The following is a 26,022-nucleotide window of genomic DNA, read 5'->3' as shown; positions in this document are numbered from 1 at the left end:
AACGCAATTAAACTAAATTTAATTCCAAATTTAAATTATAGTGAAATTAAATTAACCTGAAACTGAATTTCAATTGATCATCAGTTTAAATCAACAGCCAAATTAAATGACTGATATTATTTTAACTCTTGAAACTCAGTGTCTTCTACACAATGACCCAAACGACACTTCCCGATGGCCGAGCACCATCACCTTTAGGGACAACAGGCACACCTGCCCTAAGCGCACACGTGTGAAAAGTCAGATCATGGGCGGTTACCGTCACGACAGTTATGAACTTCCCAGCAAGTGTGTATCTTACTTGGGTTCCCCTCTGCGTGGAGAAGCATGTGCAGGAGGCCTCAGCACGTGCTTCCGCCCGGCTGTTGACAAAGGTCCCGTCCACCTAAACCTGAGCCACCTGCATTACCTGGACGCACCTGGCGGAGCGCCTGCCAGCGGAGCCTGGGCGGCAGGTGCAGGGAACCCAATGGGGACACAGTGGAGGAGGGGAGGTCCTCGCTCCCCCCACGAGAGCAGGGGGCCAAGGGGTGCAGGGAGCGGCACCCCTGGAAAACCAAGCTCCAGGGAGCAGTGCAGCCCTGTCGAACCACAGTGACCTCAAGTGGCGTGGGCACAGGCCCCAAGTTCAGGGCTGCTAAGAGATCGCCCCACATGCCACCTACCGGGACCCCGCACACGTCGGCGACCTTGAGGGCCGCTCGCCAGGCCCGGCCGTGCCTGGTCGCAGGTTCCAGCTGGCGTGGCCTCAGGTGCCCCCTCCACACACAGCGGGCACGAGAGGACGTTTCAAAAGCCAAAAGGAGGTGTTTAGATGAAATCATGCCGAAAAGTAACATAAAGAGGCCAAAGTCACGTCTCATTTGAAAACGAAGCTATTAAAATGACAAGATCCTTATCATGAAACATTTCAGAAGAAAAGTAACGAATGATCATGGAAACGAACAGCGTACACCGAGGGACACGCTGCTGCCATTTCTCTACGTCCACACGTCGCACGTCTCATTTACCACCAAAGGTGACGGAACAGATCCACACAGGCTTTCCCTGAGCAGCCGGAGATAAACTTGCAGCCAAGTACGGGGAGCTCCTGCTGAAAGCGCAGACTCAGAAGAGCCTCACTCCCACCTCTGGCAGCAAAAGCACCAGCGGGGCAGCGCGGGGCTTCACGAGGGGGAAGGAGGAGCCTGACGGCGTCACCGGGACGGCTGGATGCCTTCCTGCACATTAAGAGCAGTGACTGACGCTCCAACTCCATCCAGGACAGGCCACTAGGGCGTAAATTGGATTGAAAATCACATACACCAATATATTTGTATCCACGAGTTCACAGCGATACTAAAAGCCCCACATGTTAGTCGCCTTGGAGTCAGGCTGTTCTTTTGAAAACTGGTAAGTAAAGAGAAGGAAGCAAGAATGTACCCTTCCCCACCCCCACCCCCACCCCGGCTCTGGATCTGCGCCTCTGGGGAAGGAAGTCAAGGAGGGCAAGCGTCTCCTTAGGAAAGCGTCCCAGCTACCCAGCCAGTCGCGACCACACGGAGGACCTGGAGGGCACCCCACCTAGCGAAGCGCGTCACAGAGAGGCCCCCTGTATGACCTCACTCACACGTAGACTCTAAACAAGCCAAACTCAGAGAAACAGAGGACAGAAAGGCAGTTTCCAGGGTTGGGGCGGGAGGAGGGGATGGCGGATGTAGGTCAGAGGGCACAAGCCTCAAGTGATAAGATGACAAGTTCTGGATCTAATGCACAGCCTGGTGACCAGTCCACAATGCGCAGTTGCACGCCCCAGGCCCTGCGGGCGCGGGAGGGGCTGGAGGCCAGAAACCCTCGAGGGAAAATCCCCGGGAGCACCGGCCCACAGGAGCAGGTTGCAGGGCGCTAGTGAGACTCTGCTTCTGGAGAGAAAAAGGGACGGCCAAGAGGGCAGGTGGCCTTGGCAACCGGAAAACGGAGCGGAGGAGAAAGGGGGAGACAGAAACCCTGAGACAGAGGAGAGGCTGCTCCTTCACGGCTCGACGCCAGGCAGGGTGGCCCCCGCGCTCCGGACTTCGCTGGACGGACAGAAGAGGGCACCGTGGAGCTAGGAATCCTACCCATGCCGACACCATGGGGACAAGCCAGAGGAAGTGCAAGTCCCTACAAAGCTGCTGTGAACAAGTCAGCAAAAATGTACACATCCCACCCCAGGAAAAGGCCCTCCGCCCCTGAGAAAGAATCACCAAGCAGCACAGAATTACAAGCCGACATTGCAAACAGAGTTAAACACACTCAAACAAGCATCGAGGTGATGAAAAAACACTTGGAATTAGAAACACAAAACTAAACTAGAAATGGACCCAAAAGAGAGAAAGGAAAGTGCTGACTAGCCTCAGGAAAGAAATGGGAGAAAAAGACAAAATCATCACAGAGAAGAAGAGCAAATTACAAAGTGCCCAAAGGGAGAATCAGCTTCAAGGAAAATTCAGCAGGAAAGTGAAAACAGCATCCTGAAGAGCGCAGGGGAGAAAGGAGTGAACGGGGCCGACAGGCAGCAACAGAAGAACATCTGCCACCACGGTCCCCAGAGAAGAAGAGCGAAACCATGGACCAGAACTAATACTTAAAATCATAACCCAAGAAAACTTTCCAAAAATAGGAAAAGACCCGAACTCACACACTGAAGGGCTTACTGAGCACCTGAGAAAATCAACCCAAAGCAATTGACTCCTGGACATATCCTAGTGAAACTACTAGATTTCAAAGGTAAAGACACCATCCTCCAGGTCCCCAGGAAACAAAATCAATGAGACCCTCACCAAACTTTCAGGACCAACGTACAAGTCAAGGCAGCAGCAGAACAACCTTTACTGAAAACCTCAGTGAGATAAAGTGTAAGGCAAGGATTACATACATATCAGCCAACTGTCCTTCAAACATCAAAGCCAGAGAAAAACAGTTTTCCACATACAAAATCTGGTCAGTTCTGTCCCCATGAGCCCTTCGTGAGGGATCTACTAGAGCAGGGCCGGGCAAACGTTAACCTCAAGAGCCAGATAAAACGCTAGGCTCTGCAGGCCAGCAGTCTCCGCGGCAACGCCACTGGGCAGGTGTGGACAAGATGCTGTGTGAGTAGGCGTGGCCGCCCCCCAGGAACTTGATCCCAAACCAGGCAGCAGGCGGGATGGGCTGGGGGGCGGGGAGGTGGTGCTGACTCCTACTTAAAGCAGCAATGATAATACCGCCTGCTGGAGTCCTCCACGCGTGTGGACCTAAAGCACACGCCACACAGAAACCCATACGATGCCAACGTTTATACATCATATGTGAAGGAGCATAATGCTAACCAGAAGCAGGGGGAAACCTTTGGCCTGTGTATCGAAACCTACAGCAACCACGTTAAAATAGTTCACAAAAGGCAAGAGACCAATAAGCAAATTTAAATAGAATGCAAAAAGAAAGAAAGAAAGAATCCAAAAAAAAGCAGAAATGGAGAAACAAAGGGACAAACCAGGAGGTACAAACATAAAACAGATAATTAAACGGCCGACCCCAAATCAACCGTATCAATGGTTACATTAAATGTGGATGGTCCGGGCCCACGCTGAGCAGTAGGGCTGCAGGGGCCCCCGTACGGGACAGCATGGAAGGTTCTGCGGGACGAGGCAGCGCCGGCACCACGGGAGGTGGGCGTGCAGGGTCACACGTGGAAGGGAACGGGCGGAAGGACACACGCGAAGCCTGGGAGGCCTCCTCAGCGACGGCAGGGGACCCCAGGGGGTGAAGAGCATGCATGGTAACCAGACAGAACTCGTCAGAAAGACACACAACCACACGTGTGTACATGGCCAGTAACAGAAACTCCCACTCACAGGAGCACACACACACGTGCACACACACACACACACATGTGCACACGTGCGCGCGCGAGCGCACGCTGCCCTAACAGACCGCACGGAACAGTCCAGGCTGCAGCTGCACGACGCACCTGCTTCCGTGGCCCACTCACCAAGAAGGGTCATTGCTGGGCCACAGAATAAGCCCCCGTGCCTGCTGCCCTGGGCTCTCTGAGCGTCCGCGTCCCTAGGCGCCTGCCTGGGACAGTCGCCGTGCACAGGCCAGACACAGAGCAAGCACCAGACGGCATGTCAGTTCGACGCCACCACAAATGCTGCGGTGCCGGGACGGGCTGCGGGGATATATCCCCAGGCCCCGGGGCCGCGGAGTCATTCCCGCCCCAGAACCACACGCGCCAGTTCCGGCGCAGAGCTCTCTGGGCAGCTGAGGATGGAGCTGTTGGCCTTCCCCAGCCTCTGGGAAGGAGCTCTGGAACCTGAATGAGCCCAGACAGAGATCCCTTTGGGGCCGACGGCACGGACGCCTTGAGGATGGACAGGAAAGTCCCTCCAAGGTGCGGGCAGCTCGCTCGGGCCACGTCTGGTTGGGAGGAACTCAGTAAAGCGGGAACTGGACGGGGCAGAGGGCTCCAGGCCCCCGGGAGGGTCGGTGTCTGGCGCCTCCGCCCACCGGGGCTCTAGCTTGGCTCCCACCCTGCCCACCTGGGACAAGGTCACTGCCCAAACTGCACACGTGCTCGGCCAAAATTCTTTACCAGAAAAAGGAGCTTCTGCGAACTTTAGGGAAAAAGGAGGCAACTGATAAAAATAGGTGGGTTCGTTCATAGGGAGGCTCAAGAAAAATATTTTGGAAAAGTGCGAAGTAGAAATTTTGGCAAGGAAGAGCCTAGGAAACTAAAAAAAAACAAAAAGTACACACCATGCGGCCAAAAAGCAGCCCCTTCCTGATGCTGTGCAGGTGGCCTAGTGAGAGGGCGGCCCTCGGCTCCCAGAACCAGGAGAGCAGCCCTGCCATTCCCCTCCCCACCCCCCACTAAAAATAGAAACAGCCAGGCCTGGTTAGGCTTTCTCCAAAGAGAAGTATCTGAGTGACCTAAAAAGGAATTACATCCTACAAACAACCCAGTGGAAGCCGGGAGAGCCAAGATAAGGAGTCGAAAAGGGACAAAGGAATTCCTCCAGAGGAAAGATGGCTGCTATTTACCAACTACGCCTGAAAACACCCTGCGGACAACGTCTGCCCACCCTTGGCCTGGGCAGGCGGGGGTGTCCTCTGGACACCCAGACTGCCCCCGCTCTGCCCCAGGGCTGCGCTGGGACTGGCTGTGGGTGGAGGCTGGGTGCCTGCCCCCAGGAGGCCCAGACTCAGCTCCTGGTGCCCTGACGGGGCGCCGTCCCAGAGCCCAGGCCCCATAGCAGCCGCCGGCCAGCACCCAGGACACCACGAGTTTCTGTGACCTCGCCAGCAGGCAGAGGGCCTGGCCGTCCGATCAGCGAGGTTGTCTCCCTGGCCCCGTGTGAGGCAGGAGGGCCGCTCCGCGTCCTTGGGGTGGGTGCGGGCCTGGCCGTCCAGCCCAAAGTGCAGGGCTGGAGTTTTCTTAGTGCAGCCACTGGCCGTGGCACCTACAGGCACGCTGGACCGCCGACTGCACAGTTGAAGCAGCATCCGGCAGGCAGGGCAAGCCACTGCTTTACACCAGATCCAGACACCTGGACACAAGACTGCTCCTTTTAAAGAGGCAGAAATATGGAGCTTGGTTGACTCCTAACAAAACCTGTTGCTTTGGGACGTCAGAGTTGTATATGAACGGATTGATTCTAATTTAAAAAGCAGTCTTCCCCAACCAAGGTGGAAGCAGGACCAAAGCGGGTCCTGGGCAGACACGTGAGGCCACCGCCCGCCCCGCACGCACCCACCCGGCTTTCCACATTGACCGTAGGGGCAGCTGGTGGCCACAGACTCCTGGGCACAGCACAAGATGCCTTGGAATCCCTTCTGGAACCCTCCTTCCTGAAGCCGGCCCATGTTCCTCGGAGCCATTTGCAGCGCACAGGGGACTGTGATCACCGTCTAAAAGAGTCCAGATAAGCCCCCACCCCCGCCCCGGCCTTTAATCACAGTGGCTTTCCCCCAGCCCCTAGCCACCCCCTAAAGACGGTCTCTTCCCTGGGACCCCATTCCACAGGGACCCTGAACCCTGAGGAGGCGGCCTCCGGAGTCCCGGCCCACAGGCCCCCCGCCCTGCACCCATCTGCTCTCCCTGCCGGGGCTCCAAGCCTCTCCCAGTTGCCACGTGGTCCCTGCGCTGGGGTCCCGGGTGCCCGAGTGAGCCCAGTTCCCCCAGGTCCACAGGCCCCGCCCCTCTGGCCAGCCCCGCCCCTCCGGCCGGCCTGCATCCACCGCTTCTTCCCGCCGCTCTCCTCCCCACCTCAGAATCCCCGCGTCCTCGCCTCCTCCTCCTCTGTCCTCGGTCAGGGAGGCCACCTGACCCCCTTCCAACCCGGGGCCTGACTCCCACCAACTACCCCCCGCCCCGCCCCCGCCGCCTCCCTCTGCCTGCTCTGCGGCCCCCGCGCCCCCAGCACCGCGTCTCCCAGCTCAGGGGACTTTGGAATCACAGCGACGGGCGCCCTCCTGTTAATGCAACCCGGCAGGTCTCTGAACCAAACCTCCCTTTCCTCATGTGGGAAACAGAGTTTGGCAGTCTGAGCCCGTCGCAGGAGTGAAAGGCCGCAAGCGCCCGCCACGCGGCAGCTACGACTAAAGGAAACGGGCCGGAGGAACGTGACACACGGGTCGCCTGGAGTCCTGCGGCCCGTTGTTCCCACGCGTGTGGACTTAACGCAGGTGCCTTCGCCTCGTTACAGCGAGCAGCACAACGAACCCGCTGCCCCATCACTGAAAGTCCATCACTCCCGACCAGTCGCTGAGCTGCGGGGCCCTGTGGACGTGAGCCCCCCCAGTGTCCACCTCAGAGGGGGTCCCGGGGTCCGGGGTCAGAGCACTTTCCAGAAGGGCAGCCTGGACACACGGGTGCCACCACGTCAGTGGGCTCCGAGGGGGGTGGGCCTTCGTCCCAGTATCAGGGGCAAAGAATGCAGCCACGCCGACACCAGCGAGCGAGTGGCTCTTCAAGGGCCAATGAGGATTCTCCGCTGGGGCACCACTGGGTCCCCCGGAGCCGCCGTGCTGTGCCTCGCTCGCCGTGAGGATGAGCCGGCGTCCACGGGCACAGCACAGGCGGGCGACGTCTGCAGCCTGTCACCAGCTCTGTGTCTCTGTAAAGAACCTCAAACGCTGATGCATAGGGTGAGGCCGGGCACGGGGTGAGGCGGGCAGCTGCAGACCCGCGGCGGCCGAGCCTACAGCAGGGGCGGGGGGGGAAGAACTGGCACTTCCCGCGCCCCCAGCGCCACCCAGGATCCGAGCAGGGCCCTGACCCCGGCCTCTCCTCCTCCAGGCCCCCGTCCCTCCTGTAGGAGTGTGTCGTTCCTGTCCCCACGAGCCACATTAGCGGATCAGGGCACGCGCCGGAGTCTAGCTTGCAGAGGATGACAAGGAAAGCGGCGCAAACACCGCCTCAGGTTTCGGGCAAACATACGTGTCCACGTCAGGTGGGTAAACAGGGTGGGAATCTCAGGTCACGTGGTGGGCATGTGCTGACTTCACAGAAATGGACAGACAGGCTTTCCCACGGTGGCCTCGCTATCCTGCGATCCTGCCAGCAGGCTCCACACGCGCTGCATCCTTGTCAACACAGGACGTGGTCAGGGTTCTGTTAATTGTATCCAGTCTGACACATACGAACTGATATCTCACTGTGGTTTTAATTTGCATTTCCTGAAAGACTAGTGATGTTGAGCACCTTTTCACACGTTTACCATTTGTGTATCTTCTTCCGTAAAGTGTCTATTCAAATCCTTTGCTCGTTTGTAAACTGGGTTCTCTGCTTTCTTATTATTGACTTTTGAGAGTGCCTTGCACCTTTTGGATACAAGCCCTTCATCAAATGTGACTTACAAGTATCCTCCCACATCTGGGGTGCCTTTTCATTCCTCTAACAGTGTCTGACAAAGAGCAAAAGTTCCTAATTATGCAAAGTTCTAATTTATCAGCATTTTCCTTTTAAGACTTGGTGCTTTTGGTGTTGTATCTAAGAAATCGTTGCCTAACCAAGCTCATAAAGATTTGGGAGGGGACGGGGTGGGGGGGACTTAGAGCTAAATTTATGTCTGTTTGTTTAATGTATATTTCAGGTGTGCCGCATTGTAATCTGACACCTGTATACACTACAGAGTGATCACCACCACAAGTCTAGTTGCCATCCACAGATTTTTTTTTTTCCCCCGTACGCGGGCCTCTCACTGCCGTGGCCTCTCCCATTGCGGAGCACAGGCTCCGGATGCGCAGGCTCAGCGGCCATGGCTCACGGGCCCAGCCGCTCCGCGGCAAGTGGGATCCTCCCGGACCGGGGCACGAACCCGTGTCCCCTGCATCGGCAGGCGGACTCTCAACCACCGCACCACCAGGGAAGCTCCATCAACAAAATTTTTGTCTTAAGTTTTCTTCTAGAAATTTCACAATTTTAACTTTCACATTTAAGTCTACAACGTATTTTAATTTTTGTGTATGGTGCGAAGTATGGAAAAAAATTTTTTTTGCAAATGGATGTCTGATCGGTCCAGCACCATTTGTTGAAAAGACTGTCCCTTATCTAATGAATAGCCTTTTTAGCCTTTGTCAATCACTTAGACATATTTGTGGGTCTGTTTCTGCATCTCTTTTCTGTTCCACTAATCCATATCTCTGTCCTTTTCCCAAAAGCACACTGTCTTGATTGCAGTAGCTTTGCAGTAAGTCTTGAAATCAGAAAGTGTGACTCCTTAAACTTAACTGTTTTTTTTCCAACACTGTTTTGGCTATTCTAGTTCCTTTGCTCTGCCATATACATTTTACATTTTAGAATCATCTTGCAGTCTTCTACCAAAATGTCCTGCAGAGATTTTGATTGGAACTGCAAAACCAGTGGATCAATTAGTGGAGTTGACATGTTAACATAATTGAGTCTTGCAGTCCATGAACATGGTACACCTCTCCATTTCCTTGTATTTTCCCTGATTTCTTTCAGCAGTGTTTTATGTTTTCAGTGTACAGACGTTAACATATTTCATTAGCTTTATATCCAAGTATTTCATTTTGGTGCTACTGTAAGTGATCATATCTAACAGGAAAAGATGTTTTCAAATTGATCTTGTATGTTGCAAACTAAATAAGTTGACTTATATTTGTAATAGTGAAGTTTCTGTGGATTCCTCATGACTTCCAGTCGTGCCTTCGGCCCAGACACAGTCTAACCTCCTCCTTTCAGATCTGTGTGGCTCTATTTCCTTTCTTGCCTGGCGGCGCTGGCTAGGACCTTCACTGCCACGCTGAACAGAGAAGTGGAACCAGGCATCCTTACTCTACTCCCACTCCCGAGGCACAAAAGCATCGCGTCAGCTGTGGGGCTGGTAGTGCCCTTTACAGCAGCTCCTGCGCAAGCTCCTCTCTATTCTTAGTTTGCTGGGAGTTTGCATGAGAGATGGTTGTAGAATTTTGGCAAGTGCTTTTTGTGCATCTACCAAGATAATCATGTGGTTTGTCTTCCTCAATCGGTTCACATGGGTAATCTTATTTATTAATTTTGTATGTTAACGCCAGGCTTGTGTTCCTTGGTACTAATGCATTAACTTTTTGATATGTTGTTGTTTATACGCATGCTTGTGTCGCTTGTATCTTTATATATATATATATATATATATATATATATATATATAGTTTCATGTATTCGATTTGCTAAAGTTCCATGAATTTTGGCATTTACTCCATGGGGGATACGGATCTATCTCTTTATTCTGTGGCGCCTTTGTCTGCCCTTGCTGTCAGGGCACTGCTTGCATCACAGGATGAGTTAGGAAGCATCGCCCATGCTTTAGTCTTCTTGAAAAGTTTCTATAGAATTGTTATTGTTTCTTGCTTAAATGTTTGACAGAATTCGTCAGTGAAACCATCTGGTCCTAGAGAGTTTTTTTTTGTAGGAAAGTGTTTAGCAGAATTTTAATTTAATAGAGAGCTCATTTATTTCTTCTTGACTTAGCTTTGATCCTTTGTTTTTCCAAAAACATCTTCCTTTCATATAAGTGTCCAAATTTATTGGCAAAAAGTTGTTCATGATATTTCCCTTACTATCTTTTTATTGTCTGCAGGATTTTTAGTGATGATTCCCCAATGTCAAATTTCTAAAATTGGCCACTCTTGTCTTCTCCTTTCAGAAACTACATATAGAAGAACAAATTAAACCCAAAGTGATGAAAAGAAAGGAAAACATAAGGAGCAGAAATCAGTGAAAGAGAAAACAGAAAACAACATTGGCGTGATCAATAAAACCAAAAGCAGGTTCTCCAAGGTCAATAAAACTGATAAACCTCTAGCCATACCGTTGACTGACTTTTCTCCTCTTTAAGGGTCCTATTTCCCTGCTTCTTTGCCTGCGTGGTCATTTTTTATTGGTTGTAAACCATCAAATTGTAAATTTTGTCTTGCTGGACACTAGCCTAGAAGTTCTCTCTGGCTGTAAACTGGGGTGAGTACAGGCTCCCTTCTCATCCCCTCAGTCCTGCCTGCTGCTTGAGGTCTGAAAACTACTGTTTCATATATGTTTTCTGGTCTTAATTTAAGGCAGGAGGATAAATTTGGTACCTGTTTCTCCATGTTAGCTGGAAGCAGATATTACTCATCCCATTATTCTTTAAGTTATTGTCAGGGAAAATCGTGAAAGACTTTCAAATGGGCATAAAAGATTAGAGGTGCCCTGTCCCTGTTCGGGTTGTCTCTGTCTTTAATGATCTCTGAGCTGTTTTACAGTTCTGTGAATTCTAAACACCAGCAGTGATGCAAAGACTCTTGACCTCAAGAACGCCAGTGTCGGGCTTCCCTGGTGGCACAGTGGTTAAGAATCCGCCTGCCAATGCAGGGGACACAGGTTCGAGCTCTGGTCCGGGAAGATCCCACATGCCGCAGAGCAACTAAGCCCGTGCGCCACAACTACTGCGCCTGCGCTCTAGATCCCGCGAGCAGAGCTACTGAGCCCACGTGCCACAACTACTAAAGCCCACATGCCTATAGCCCGTGCTCTGCAACAAGAGAAGCCACAGCAATGAGAAGCCCGCGCACTGCAACGAAGACCCAACACAGCAATAAATAAATAAATAAATAAATATATATATATATATATATATATATATATATATATATATATATATTTTTTTTTTTTTTTTTTTTTTTAAGAACACCAGTGTCTGGTGGCACACAGCTCATTCCTGGCCAGTCCTGCATCCCTTCTGCAAAGTCATCTCAGCGCCGCAGACAGGAGAGCCCACATGTTTGCTCTTTGGATTCTTCTTTGAACCAGTTCTAACATCTTACTGGATCTCTCATTAGTAAATAACAAATATTTATTATCTCAATAAAAAATCATCAATACTTGCTCATTTTTCATGTTTGGATGTGAGCCAGCATCATACCTGTTTTATAATTTATCTATAGCATTACTATAAACTTAAAACAAGCTAAGGGCCATCGATAGAAAAATGACTTTAAAACATGATGGTCTATCCATCCATTTGATGAAATACCCTGAAGCCACTAAAAGAGAGAGTGTATATTAATCTACATAGAAAGATTTCCCAGTTTACCAAACAAAGAGTAAGCTGTCCAAGTGCGCTGACCTGCGACTGGCTAAGGAGGTACCTTTTCCCCAGGACACACAGACATTAGACATGAGTGTGTGGCATCATGCAGAGGCAGAATGGGGGTGGGGACACTCATGTATCCTCCTCTGCTTTGTGCTGTTTCCTCACTGCTGTTCAGCTGAGAGCTGAGACACATCACGTGCAGACACGCTCCAGGCTCCAGGGATGCAGCAGCAGGACGCACCCTGCCCCAAGTGCGCCGTCTCTGTAAACTGGAAAGTTAAAGTCGACCTCCCGCCAACCCGGCCTGCAGTCACTAGGATTAGTGACCATCAGAGGCAGAATGGCTGCGCCTGCCCGTCCTCAGGCCTGGCTGCAGCCTCGTCCAGGGCCTTCCTGAGGACCCTGAAAGCAGGTTCCTGCAGCCCAGCCCAGGGCGGCCCTAGGCCACCCTGGGCTGTTTCCGGCTGTATCTCAGCAGCACCGTGGAAGTTCCCGAGGGCGGGGTGTCTGGCCCACTCCCCTCTGGCCCCCAGCACCCTGCACGGTGGCTGGCACCTCCCAAGCCATGGTCTCTTCCTCTTTGTATACCGGCACTTATCCCATGGTGGCCCCCAACCTAATCACCTCACAAAGGACCCGCCTCGAATGCCATCACATTGGGGATGAGGCTTCAGCGTATGAATTTGGGGGCAGGGGACACAAACATCCAGGCCACGGCAGAGGTGGAGGCTGCATTTGCAGAATACAAGTTCAGATAGTGATGAATCCACAGAGCAAGATAAGGTTGGGGGAGGCCAAGAGGGTGACCGGGAGGGGCCTCTCCAAGGGGCAGCAACCACAGGACTAGGAGAGTGGGGCGGGGGAGCAAGGGCAGAGGCCCAGACCCCAGGCGTGCCTGGGAACAGAGCAGGGACGGAAGGAGGCAGCGCGGTGAGTGGGGCCGCCTGGAGGCCCCGCATGGACCCTGGGCCCTCAGCCCGGGAGACAGGAAGCAGGAGGGCAGCAGGACCTGGGTTCCATTTGCAGGGCACTGTGCTGCTCACAGAGAAAGGACGGGGGTGTGGCGGCCCCGAGGGAGATTCCTGAGGGACCATGAAGGGGGCTGGCAAGGCTGCCGCTGGCCTGGAAGTGGGTGAGGCGATGGTTCCAGGAGTCTGAGGCCTGGGGAGAGGTCAGAGCTGGGATGGGCACAGAGGGCAGGGAAGCATGGGGAGGCCAGCAGGGGTGAGGCCAGGCTCTGCGTCTTCTGGAAGGCTGACCACCCTCTCTGGTGCCGTGGCCACGTTCGGGACAGAGCACACGAAAATCTTAGATCAGGACTAAGGACGGGAACACAAACGGTATTTCCTCCTGCCTCCTGCATTTCTACGGTGATCAAGTTTGACAAAAAAGCAAAAATTATTCCAAGGGCTCTAGAAAACATGAAGGTTGTATTCAGTTCTCCTGTTTATAAAAGCAGGTCATTAAAAAGCTACTTTGAAAAATATCATAACTGCATAATAGAAACTCTAGGATTTTTTTTTAAAAGTACAGCCACGCAGCACCCCATGTCTCAAGGCCCTGCCCCCTGGGCCCTGGGCCAGCGCCGGCCTTGCTCTGGGTGGGGCTGCTCAGCTTCTCGACCCACAGCTGCTGGGCTGCGGGCAGGGGGCTGAGCACCCCACTGACCAAGTCGGCCCAAGAAAGGCAGGGGGGGCTTGTGTTAAAACCTTACTTTTAAGAATTGCCACTGGGGCTTCCCTGGTGGCGCAGTGGTTGAGAGTCCGCCTGCCGATGCAGGGGACACGGGTTCGTGCCCCGGTTTGGGAGGATCCCACATGCCGCGGAGCGGCTGGGTCCGTGCGCCATGGCCGCTGAGCCTGCGCATCCGGAGCCTGTGCTCCGCAACGGGAGAGGCCACAGCAGTGAGAAGCCCGCGTACCACAAAAAAGAATTGCCACTGAAAGTTCTTCCCCTGAAGAGGCAGGCTTCTGCTCGCAAACCGGGAAGAACGTCCCGCAGCTCTCATCACTCCTCCGTTCTATTCCCTTTGCCAAGGCGGAGTGTTCCAGAAAGGACGCAGGCGCCCTGCACACCGACCTCAAGAGAAGCACCAAGCTGCCTGCCCGCCGGTCGGGCTCTGGTTCCGGAAACAGCCCGACACGGCTGAGTGTGCAGCCAGGAGGCTCAGAAAGGAGGAGGTCTGTGTTTCCTGGGGGTCAGAGTTCACAAAAATTGGAGCCGCCGCCCTCTGAACTCACCCCCAGACCACCGGCTACTTACTGTCCTAACTGCACCGAGGCTCCAGGTCATCAGTAAAACAGGAGGGAAAAGGAAGGCTGGACGTGAGCCCCGCGCCTTCAGTCTGGGGCCTGTCAAGTCGGCGTCTCACGCCGGCTCCCCGTGACCACTCCCAGGGGCCTCTCACCGAGGGCAGCCCGGCGCCCAAACAGGCCTCCCACCTGCATCCCTGAGGCCGTCACTGCCAAGACCCCTCCCAGCCCAGAGCCAGGCCCGCTACCCACCACATCTCACACCCTGTGCTCTTCGGGCACTGCAGCAACGAAGACCCAACACAGCAATACATAAATAAATAAATAAATAAATAAATAATAAATAAATAAATAAAAATGAAAAACAAACGAACAAACATGACAGCTGTTCTGGCCGAAACTAACACAGACCAGGGAACAGACAGAGCTGGACGGATGGCTCCGGCCACACACCAGGGCCTCTCACTCCACGGCCACAGGCAGAGGGAGCCGCTGGAGCCAGACCGCGCCCCCGAGGTGAGCCCTCAACCAGGAAGGTGGTCTCGCCCTGCCCCCTCGGACAGCTGCCTGCTTGGAGCTGACGTAACGGCTCTGCCAGGCCAGGCTTCGGCCGGGGCCCTGAGGTCAACTCTCCACCTGGGCAGGGCAGAATGTGGGGAAGGAAGAGCTCAGAACCCCCAGGAGGTGATGGGGAAACGAGCCCCACTCACTACCACAGCCCCCCACCACCACGGCCTCCTGCCAACCCCACCCTCCGGGGCCTCAGATGCTCCCCAGGGACCCACCTGCCCTCCCAGCCGAGACCACCGCCTGCCTCCAAATAGCCCAGGCAGACACACCTCACTGGACTCTTCCCTCTGGATCCGGCTGCATCTCCAGAGCGGGAGCAGGACCCGCACCCCACCCCCATCCCCACCCCCATCCCCACCAGTGGCCTGAGCATCTGGTGGGGTCAGGCGTGGGCAGCTCAGACCAACAGACTTGACAGGTGGCCACCCCCAAGTGCCCGCAGGGACGGCAGGAGCCCAGGGCTGCCCAGTGGCCCATGTGTCCCGCGTGGGATGGTCAGGACACCGAGCGCCCCCACCAGGTGCCACCCCTCAGCCCCTGGGGTCTCAGCAGCCCTGAGGCCGGCCCCCAATACCCGCACTTCCTCCTGTTCACAGAATACACATGCTGGGCTCGTCACACACTGTCCCTACCCCTGGCTCTGCGGGCTGCGGCCACACTGGCCTCCTGGCGGCCCACAGTCAGCCTGCAGCCCCGCTGAGCGGGATGCCCTACTTGCCCACCAGTTCCCAGAGTGGCCTCTCAATGCCCCGTCAGGGTCCCACGCGCTCCACCAAGGACGCCGATACTGCGAGGCTGGTCCTCGTGGGGGGACGTCTGAGCTGGTCCTGGCTGTGCTCCTTGCCTGTCCCCGTGGAGCACAGGCTCCAGAAGCAGAGTCCTCTGTCGTCCCTCCAGAGCAGCCCCCCGGCATCCAGGACAGAACTGACCACAGGTGAGGGGCCCAACGAACAGCTGCTCCACGGAAGGTGCCGGGCACTAGCAGCTCGTCCCGACAGGCTTCCCCCAGAGCCTCCGGCCAGTGTCCACCCGCCAGCCAGTCACCGTGCTTTCTGCCCAGAACCCAGGGTGCCCCGAAAGGCACCCAAATGTCCCCACCAGCTTTCGACAGCCTCCCCTCCAACAACCAGAGACCCCGGCCGGGGTGGGGGCATCTGAGAAGGGAGGGGCCTCCGAGGAGGAACCGGGAAGTGGATGGGGCCCCCCAGGTGCCCGCGCGAGGCCACAGGACGAATCGTGATCTCTCGCAGTGTGAGCCGCTCCCCTCCCGTGGGCCCGGCCGCCACGGGGCTCTTACCTGATAGAATTCCCGCAGCCAGTTCTTCTGGAGGTTTTCTGGCTGTAAATTAAGAAGAAAAGACAGTCAGGCCAGTGGCACAGCCCTGACGTCCACGAGCAGATGCCAATGTGCTGGCCTATCTGCTGTCCTCACCATGGGGGCTAGGGAGTGACACGGGGCGGAGGACACCCTGCTCCACTCAGGAGACCCCACTCTGCATGGGGAGCTGGTCCACAGCTCGTCCAGGGAAAAGGACAAGCAAGGACAAGCCTCGCCTGGTGATGGGCAGGCACCACAGCCCTGGATCCAGAGCTGACCTCCAGCCCTGCTCTGGCCCCGGGGCGGCGGCGGGGGGCTTGGAGGGGCTGCCCGCAGCCAGGCGGGGGTGTCGGCAGGACCTAGCGGCAGGGGGCCCGGGACAGGCTCTGAGAACGTGTAAAGAGCCACGTGGCACCAAGTGCTGGTTTCGGGCTTGCGGACACCCCAGGACACAGCCAACACAGGGTGCCCGGTGCCTGAGAAAACAGGACGCCGCCTTTTCCCACACGGCCTGCTGGGGTCCTGGACCACCAGGCCAGCCAGCCAAGTGAGGGGCATGGTCCAACCCAACCCAACGTGGCCAAGGTGCTGAGAGGTCACGGAAGGCCTGGACAGGGACGGGAGACATGGCAGGGACGTACGTCCAGTGGGTGCAGAGTTTCACACACAGGAGATGAAAAGTTCCTGAGATCTGGTGACATCAGTGTGAATGTCCCTGACACTGCTGGACCATGTTTAAGAACGGCGAAGACGATAAATCTAATGTTATGTGTTTTCTACCACAATTCAAAACAAAAAAAACAAAACCCCACCCACCATGCCTCAGGACTCAGACCCCTGATCCAAGCAGAGCTCTGGACGCCGAGGCTGTGGGCCCGGAGCCAGGGTCCAGGCTGACCACAGCTGGGCCCAAACGCGTCACCCACGGCCCAAGACACCAGCGTGCACGGCTGCCACACAGGGAGGTGCTGTCGCCCGCTGATGTTTCTGTGTGTCCCGAGGGCAGGAAGACTGAACTGCAGGCAGAGCAACGAACGAAGGGAAAAACGGCTGGGAAACCAGAGCCTCGCAGACCACACAGGAGGGTGTGGAGGAGGCTCCGCGCATCCGCCCAACAGAGACGGTGGCCGGAGTCCAGCCGGGTGTGGGGCCTTCCAGTCTCCAAGGCCAAGTTCGGGGCCGGGGCCCAGCCTCCAGCCCCCACTTCCTGCACGGGGAGGAGGGCACGCCGTGCCTCTGTCTGTCACCCTCCCAGGTGAGCAAAGTAAAGCACAAGCAGGCAGGCCGCCCACGGGAAGACCGGGCAGAGGGTCTGAACAGACTGACAGCCAACAGCCCATGGAAGACGCCAAACAGCACTAGGCGCCAGGGAAACGCAAACCCGAACCACGGCGAGATTCCGCGCCACACCCCCGGGACGCTGACACAGCGAGAAGCCTGCAAGTCTGGGGACACTGGGCAGAAACGGACCCTCAGACACAGCTGGGGGCGGGGGAGGAGGGTGCGGGCGGTGCAGCCGCTGTGGGAAACAGTCTGGCTCTTCCTCAAAACGCTGGCCGTGGCCCAGCGATGCGCCCAAGAGACGTGGAAACGCTTGTCCGCACAGAGGCTCGGCCACGAGCACTTGTAGCTGCGGAATCCCGGCAGGCGAAAGGCAGGAACTGCCCAAAGGCCAGCCCAGCATGGACGGAGAGACAAAACGTGGTCCAAGAGAACACGACGGCCACTGACATGGGCCACAGCGTGGACGAGCCTCGAGAACACTGTGCTCTGTGAAAGAAGCCCGTCACCAAAGGACAGACGACGTCCGATCCCGGTTTACGGAACTCCAGAACAGGCAGGTCCGCAGAGACAGGCAGCAGACTGTTGCCGGGCCCCGGGTGTGGCTGAGGGGTGGAGGTGGTCCGAGCTGACGGTGGGGACGGCGGCACAGCTCTGACAGCACGGAGAGCACCGCGCACCCCTCTCCCACCAACCCAAATGATCCCCCACCTAAACCAGGGATGCGGGGCGACCCGCGCCATGGCCAGGACGCGAGCAGGGACGGCCAGTCAGTCGGCCTTGGGGCCCGGGGTGATCAAAGAAAGAGGACTTCGAGTGCAAGGTCCCAGATGCCCTGACCAGGAGCGAGTGAATGGGGAGGGCAGCCCCCCATCCCTGTCCTGGGCTGAGGGCAAGGGTGCTGGTTTGGGGGCACAGAGGGCCCACCAGCATTTCAGCTCATGGGCTCGGCCTGGAGACAGAGGGCAAAGAGATTCAGCTTCAAGTCCAGAGTCCACAAGCGCGGGAGCCTGAGGGTGGGGAGCAGCAGGAATGGGCATCCCCGAGGAGGGAGCTGGAAAACGGGACAAAAAAGATCCAGAAGCAAATGTAGAGCAAATGCTTCCCTAAAAGGGAAGGAAAACTGACCAAGCTTGAAAGGGAACAGTATTCTGAGAAAAGGGGATTCGGAAAGATGGACAGCAAGACCAACCCGGTCACTGACGGACAGACGGGTGCGGAACCCGTAGGCCCAGAACTCAGGAACAGAAACAGAAACCGGAAGACCACGGGGACGAGCCCGGCGTCCACCTACGCACAGGACTAAGGGCTAGACGTGGAGGGATGTGATGTCAGAAACCTGACAAAATGCAGATACTGAATCTATACCGGGGGCAGGGCGGGCGGGGCAAGCAAAGAACCACTGCAGAAGAAGAGTGACTTCTTTACAGCAGGCAGTTCACGAACACGGTCTAAAGTTAACATGTATTTTCAAACTACAAATCCCTAAAGTTTGTTTTTAAGTTTTCATATACTTGGGAGAATTTTAGAGAGATATACAGTTTGCATTTTTCTCAAGTTGAGAAGTTCCTTCAGTTTCAAGCCAGTACTTTTTTCTCCCGAAAATTCCAGTAGAATTCAATTTGACATTGGACCGAAAACAGCAGTGCTGTGTGGCCCCTGGTCACTCAGCCCACCCTGCTCACTGCATCTCCCTGCACACAGAGAGCTGGGGACACGTGTACAACGGCTCCTTCTGGGTTGTGGGATGATTTGTACTTTTCGATAATGCTTAGACTTTAAGGAAAACAAAAAAGGACCTTATAAAAGAATTCTATTTCGGCGGGAAGCATGAAGGAATTGAGAATCGTTTTAGCATGCTTGTCTCACACCCCCTGACAGAGAAAAGCACCCAGACTCTCGAAGACACAGCATCTTCCTTCCCAACTACAGAACTGAGGCAGCTGCAGGCAGTAATGGGGCATGTCACACTGGTGAGGGCCAAGGCAGTAGTCAACTAGTTCAATGCTTACTTCTAAACTGCTGTATTAGGGCTTCCCTGGTGGCGCAGTGGTTGAGAGTCCGCCTGCCGATGCAGGGGACACGGGTTCGTGCCCCGGTCCGGGAAGATCCCACATGCCGCGGAGCGGCTGGGCCCGTGAGCCATGGCCGCTGAGCCTGCGCGTCCGGAGCCTGTGCTCCGCAACGGGAGAGGCCACAACAGTGAGAGGCCCGCGTACTGCAAAAAAAAAAAAAATAAAAAAAAAATAAAAAAATAAACTGCTGTATTAGATCCTTTCTTTACTTTGCAAACAAAATAAGCTCTACATGACTTCAGGAGATAAACACAAAATTTGAAAAAAGGAAAAACTATCAGAAGAAGACATAAGCAAATAGCTGTCCTTACGGTAGAAAGATAGCCTTCCTAGACATAAAAGCACAGAAAGGAACCTAAGGGGGGAAATGCCTATAGATTCTAACACTCAAAACTGAAGTAACCCACAGCCAACATTATTCTCAATGGTGAAAAATGGAAAGCTTCTCCCCTAAGATCAGGAATAAGACAAGGATGCCCACTCTCACCACTTGTATTCAACACAGTTCTGGAAGTCCTAGCCACGGCATTAGGCAAGGAAAAGAAACAAAAGGCATCCAAATTGGAAAGGAAGAAATAAAATTATCTTTGTCCACAGATGACATGATCTTATATATAGCGAGCCCTAAAGATTCCACCAAAAAAAAAAAAATAACTGTTAGAAATAATAAATGAATTATAGCAAAGTAGTAGGGCACAAAATCAACACACAAAAATCAGTGGTGTTTCTACAGACTAACAATGAACAATCCAAAAAGGAGATAAACAAAATTCCATCTACCATACCATCAAAAAGAATAAGATAACCAAGGCAAGACTTGTACACTGAGAACTACAAAACATTTCTGCAGGAAATTAGATATCAGTAAATGGAAACACATCCCGAGCTCATGGATTGGAAGACAGTATTGTTAAGATGTTGATACCACCCCAAGCAATCTGCAGATTCAATGCCCTCGCTACTGAAATTCCAACTACTTTTTTTACAGAAATAGAAAAACCCATCCTAAAATTCATATGAAATCTCAAGAGACCATAAATAGTCAAAACAGTCTTGAAGAAGAAGAACAAATTAGAGGTCTTACACTTCCTGATTTCACAGCCACAGTCATCAAAACAGCATGGGACGGGCACCAAGACAGACATATAGACCAGTGGGACAGAGAAGACAGCCCAAAAATAAACCATCACATGTGTGTCGAATGGTTTTTCACAAAGGTGCCAAGACCATGAAATAAGGAAAAGACAGTAATTTCAACACATAATTTTGGGAAAACCGGGTATCTGCATACAAAAGAATAAAGTTGGACTATTACTTAGCACCACATATAAAAATTAACTCAAAATGGATCAAAGACCTAAATCTATAAAATTTTTAGAAGAAAACATTGGGGAAAAGCTTCGTGACACTGGATTTGGCAATGATTCCTTGGATCATGACACCAAAAGCACGGGCAACCAAAGAAAAAATAAACTGGCCTACACCAAAATTTAAAACTTTTGTGCATCAAAAGACGCTATCAATAGAGTGAAGAGGCAACCCACAGAATGTAAGAAAATATTGGCAAATCATATATCTGATAGTGGGTTAACATCCAGAATATATTTTTTAAAACTCTTACAACTCAACAACAAAAAGACAAATAAGACTATTCAAAACAGGCACAGGACTGGAAGAGACATTTCTCCAAGGAAGGTGCAAAAAGGGTCAATAAGCACATGAAAAGATGCTCAACGTCACTAGTCATCAAGGAAATGCAAATCGAAACCACAGTGATGTATCACTTCATACCCATTATTTTAAAATAGATAAATCGGGCTTCCCTGGTGGCGCAGGGGTTGAGAGTCCGCCTGCCGATGCAGGGGACACGGGTTCGTGCCCCAGTCCGGGAGGATCCCACATGCCGCGGAGCGGCTGGGCCCGTGAGCCATGGCCGCTGGGCCTGCGCGTCCGGAGCCTGTGCTCCGCAACGGGAGAGGCCACAACAGTGAGAGGCCCGCGTACCGCAAAAAAATAAAATCAAATCAAATAAAAATAAAATAGATAAATAAAATAACAAGTGTTGGTGAGAACGTGGAGAAATCAGAACACTTGTGCACTGTTGGTGGGAATGTAAAATGGTGCAGCCACTTTGGAAAATAGTATGGTGGTCCCTCAAAATATTAAAAATAGAATTCACCATATGATTCTTCAATTCCACGTTGGGTATTTATCCAAAGGCTTCGAAAGCAGAAACTCAAGCAGCCATTTACACACCCACATTCACAGCAGCATTTGTTATTCACAATCAGCCAAAAGGTGGAAGTAGCGCAAGTGTCCGCTGGTGGATGAATGGACAAGCATAATGTGGTATTATCCACACACTGCACTATTATTCCACCTCAAAAAAGAAGGAAATTCTGACATGCTCCACCATGGATGACTCTTAAAGACATTAGGCTATGTAAAAGAAGCCAGTCACAAAAGGGCACATACTGCATAACTCTATTCATGCTGGGTCCCTACAGCAGTCAAGTCCCTAGGGACAGAAAGCAGATGGTGGGGGCCAGAGGTGGTGGGGAGGGGATGCAGAGTGTTTAATGGGGGCAGAGTTTCAGTTTGGGAAGACGAAAAAGTCCTGGAGCTGATGGTGGCGACGCCTGCATAATGATGTGAATGTACCTGATGCCACTGAGCCTGGCACTTGGGTCACATGGTAAGTCGTATGCTATGTGTATCTGACCACGACAAAACTAAAGAGAAACAAGTCTGAAGTAGCTGCAGCTCCACTGGAGCAAGGCCCCCAAGGCTGTGGCTCGGCAGTCTCTGGAGCTGTTCTATGTATGTTATTGCATTTTACTCTTATTTAAAAAAAAAAAAAAAAGAAAGAAAGTTTCAAGCCCAGTGATAAGAAGGGGAAGTCCCATAGGTCCACCCGATGGAGACACACAGAAAACTCTGGGGCTGCCGAACACAGCACAATGTCACCATGTACCGTGACCACACAACACACATCAAAAGGACAAACACTGGGGGCTTTCCTGGCGGCGCAGTGGTTGAGAGTCCGCCTGCCGATGCAGGGGACACGGGTTCGTGCCCCGGTCCGGGAAGATCCCACATGCCGCAGAGCGGCTGGGCCCGTGAGCCATGGCCGCTGATCCTGCGCGTCCGGAGCCTGTGCTTCGCAACGGGAGAGGCCACAACAGTGAGAGGCCTGCGTGCCGCAAAAAAAAAAAAAAAGGACAAACACTGGAAACAAAAATAAGAATGAGAAGGCGGTCTGCAATGCCAACAGAATACATAATTTTTAAACTCTACAGATAAGAATGTCCCCACCCAGCATATAGCCCTATTGTTTCCCTTTCTTAATGCATTCCTGAAGATGTGTGGAAAAACACTAATTTCTTGAAAGTTACAACTGGAATTATAGCCTGAAATCCTAATATCTGCCTCAAATCTTATCTCACAGAATGTAAGGAGTTTCACAACAGACCCCGATGTCCTCAAGGAGGTAAATCAGGGCAACCGAAAGCTCCTGCTACTGCAGGAGCAGAGTGGGTGCCGCCCAGGGCCCGTCCGGGGTGAGCGCACAGCAGCACAGCCACACACGCACACGCCTGACACACCTGCCACGAGGCCGTGGGAAGGGGGAAGGTACAGCAGAAACACCGGAAAAGCTTTGGCACCGTGGTTCCAAGTATCTAGAAAATAGATGCTCACACATTAAAACGTGAGTGCGTGTGCATGGACACACACACACACACAGGCCTGCTTTTCTGCCAAGCCAAACACAAAAACGATTTTTTCAAATGTACGTATCCCAGAATTTTCTATAAAATTAGACCTACCTTAGCACGGCACCCTTTAACGGAGAGCCCCACCCAAACAGGTCTTGCTGGACTGCAATCACGGGGCCACTGATGTCCCAGCAGCTAAATTAACAAACTGGTGACTCTGCGCGGCTCTCGGCAAGGCCTGGAGGCCTCCTCGGAGCTGCAGCCCATATTTGGCTAGTGCAGAGTGATTTTTAAAGCCACTAAAGTAAGGATAAAAGATAAACACACGTACTAGCTCTTAAAGAAATACTCTCATTTCAGCCCAAAGCGTGAGCCAGGCAGGGCTCTGTGTGTATTCGAAGAAAGCAGACACCTTACTTACCTCTTAAACACCCTCAATTTGCTCTCATGACCTTGCAGAATAATACAAAAACTATCAAAATGTGGCTGGGAAAATGTTAAAAATGCTCATTCCTTCCAAATGTGAAATTCCATTTCTGGACGTCGATCCTAAAAAATGTAATTCTAAACAACAAAAACGCTCTGCACACAAAGAAGTTCACGATAACATCATTTATAAGAGAATTACAATTAAGAATACTCCAGAATAGCACTGCAGATGGCTCACTGATAAAGAAAGTCATGTAGTATGTCTGCTGAAAGAAAGAGGGAGGCAACAGCAAGAAATCCATGAGATGATAAAGTTCTGGGTATAGATAGTGGTGACGATCACACAGCACTGTAAATGGACGTAATGCCGATGAACTGTATGTTTACAAAAGATTAAAATGATAAATACTATGCTCGGTGTATTTTACCAAAAAATACAACATCTGATGAGCACATATTAACATGGAAGCAGTTTATACCTTAACAGAGATGGAAGGAACACAAAGTACGTCGTGCCCACGCACAAGCCCGACGGCAAGGACCAGACCAGCACGCCCATCTGCGGAGGACCCTGCGGGAACGGGCCACCCTCGCCCTCCACTTCCTCACCCACGAGCCAAGGCTAACGCAGGACGGACAGACCCACGTGGGTCCATGAGGAATGAACGGCTGAGCGGAAGGTAGCCGTGGGCCCTCCCTGTGGGGCAGCTGCTTTGAACCCTCTATCAGGGTAAGAAAAAAAAGACTGAGAAAAGAAACACCAAAATTTGAGTAGTCCTATTTGAAGCAATTTCTTTTTCTTTCCTTTTCTCCATTTTTAATATGCTTATAATTATTACCATGCATTACTTTCATGTTTCTAACTGTTAATTTTAAAAGCTTGAGAAAGAGAAAAACAACGAAAGCTCTCAGAAGACTTTAGCAACATTTGAAACAAATACTATGAACAACAGAAAAAAAAAAGGCAAATGACAAACAGGGAAAACTATTTGCAGCTTACATGAAAGCTATTGGGCTAATTTGCATATTACTGCACAAAAAGTCACTGTAAGTCAGAAGACCAATAACTCACATACCACACACACACACACCAAACACACACCACACACACAAGCACACCACAGACACACACCACAAGCACACCACACACACCACACACACGATACACACACAGACATACAACACACATACCAAACACACCACACACACACCATATACACAAAGACATATACCACACACACCAAACACACCACACACACCACACACCACAAACACACACACCATACACACACCACACACACACAAGCACATCACCCACATATACACTACACACACCACAAGCACACCACAAACACATACACCACACACCACACACACACCATACACACAGACATACACTGCACACACCACAAACACACCAAACACACACCACAAACACATACACACCATACACACACACACCACAAATACATCACACACACACTGTACACACAGCACAAACACACCACACATACAAATCTGCTCAAAAGCCACCTGTGGCTACTGACCACTGGCCTGGACAGTGCAGATTTCAGAGACATGGGAAGTTTCTCTGACTCTAGATCAGCACTGTCCAGGGGAACTTCATGTGAAGATAAAAATGTTCTCTATTGGCACCAGCTAAATTTCCACTTGAAATGTGGCTAGTGTGGACTAAATAACTGAACTTTTTAACTTTTATTTTATTTTGATTAATTTAAGTATAACAGTCACATATAATTAACCATTATTAGACAGTACAGCTCTAGGTCACAGAAAAAGAAGAAAAACTTTAAAGTCTCTATCATGAAAAAAGGATACAATACTGACATACACACGAGATAAAGACAGCATACATAAAGAGGGGGAACGTCAAGCCAGTCTCACGTATGGCTATCAGTGCAAACACCCTACAGTAAAGAATGCAGCAGCACATTGAAAATTCACAATCAGAACTAAGTGCAATAAACCATGAATGCATGGACAGTTCAATATGAGGAAAGTCCCTAATACAACCGACCATACTAGCAAGACTAAGAAAATCAAATGATTATCTCTAAAATGAACCGAAACGTTAACTAGAAACTTGCAGCTGCAACCCATGATGTAAAAAGCTTGCAACTCCTCACTCTTATCCTTACAACGTCTTTTCTTGGACCCATCAGAGAGCTGAAATGGCTAGGAAACCAACCCCCTGAGACCTGGAAGAGAAGCTGCTTGAGTCAGAACCTCATTGGAAGACTTACAATAGATGGTAATTTTGAAAAAAGGCTGGAGGCTGAGTGCAGACAGCATGAACGTGGGAAGCTCCTTGGGACCACAATTTTAAGCAGGCCTCCACATTTTTCTAGGTTTCACTTCCAGGCACCCCACAGAGTACTCACAGTGAAGATCCCCTCTTGGCTCTGGCAGAGGGAGGGAAAGAGTAACCTTTGTGAAATACACCCAATGCGTTCTCAAAAGCCCACTCAGCAGAGAAGGACTTTGCCAGAGCCTTAGCCCACCTGTGGGAAGGACGTTTCCCCCTCCTAGCCTCCCTACCTCATCTAAGGGATGGGGAGAAGGAAATAAGAAATGTGTGAGGATGACAGCCCAGGGACACAGGGCCACTAGCAGACTGAGATTTAATCACAGACTGCAGAACACACCTTCCCCCACTCCTTACCACCACACCAGGAGGGCTCCAGTGCAATGGCAGTGACTCCAGCCGAAACAGGGGCAAGATGCAGGAGGAGTACTTAGGGGAGCCCCAAAACCAGGACACTGGGGGATGTGAAGCCTCTGACACCA

At 52.3% G+C, this 26,022-nt stretch overlaps 1 protein-coding gene across 1 annotated transcript in view; it reads right to left on the bottom strand.

Moving 5' to 3' along the window:
• Window positions 1–26,022, bottom strand: part of INPP5A (inositol polyphosphate-5-phosphatase A) — a 179,572-nt gene that overhangs the window by 101,915 nt on the left and 51,635 nt on the right. Inside the window, exon 2 of the mRNA XM_079713026.1 lies at window positions 15,693–15,734. Coding sequence (XP_079569152.1) covers window positions 15,693–15,734 — 42 coding nt within the window. The remainder of the gene's footprint in view (window positions 1–15,692; window positions 15,735–26,022) is intronic.

This window comes from Hyperoodon ampullatus (assembly GCF_949752795.1).
Source record: "Hyperoodon ampullatus genome assembly, chromosome: 1".
NCBI lineage: Eukaryota > Metazoa > Chordata > Mammalia > Artiodactyla > Ziphiidae > Hyperoodon > Hyperoodon ampullatus.
This window is presented reverse-complemented; position numbering and strand designations above follow the sequence as displayed.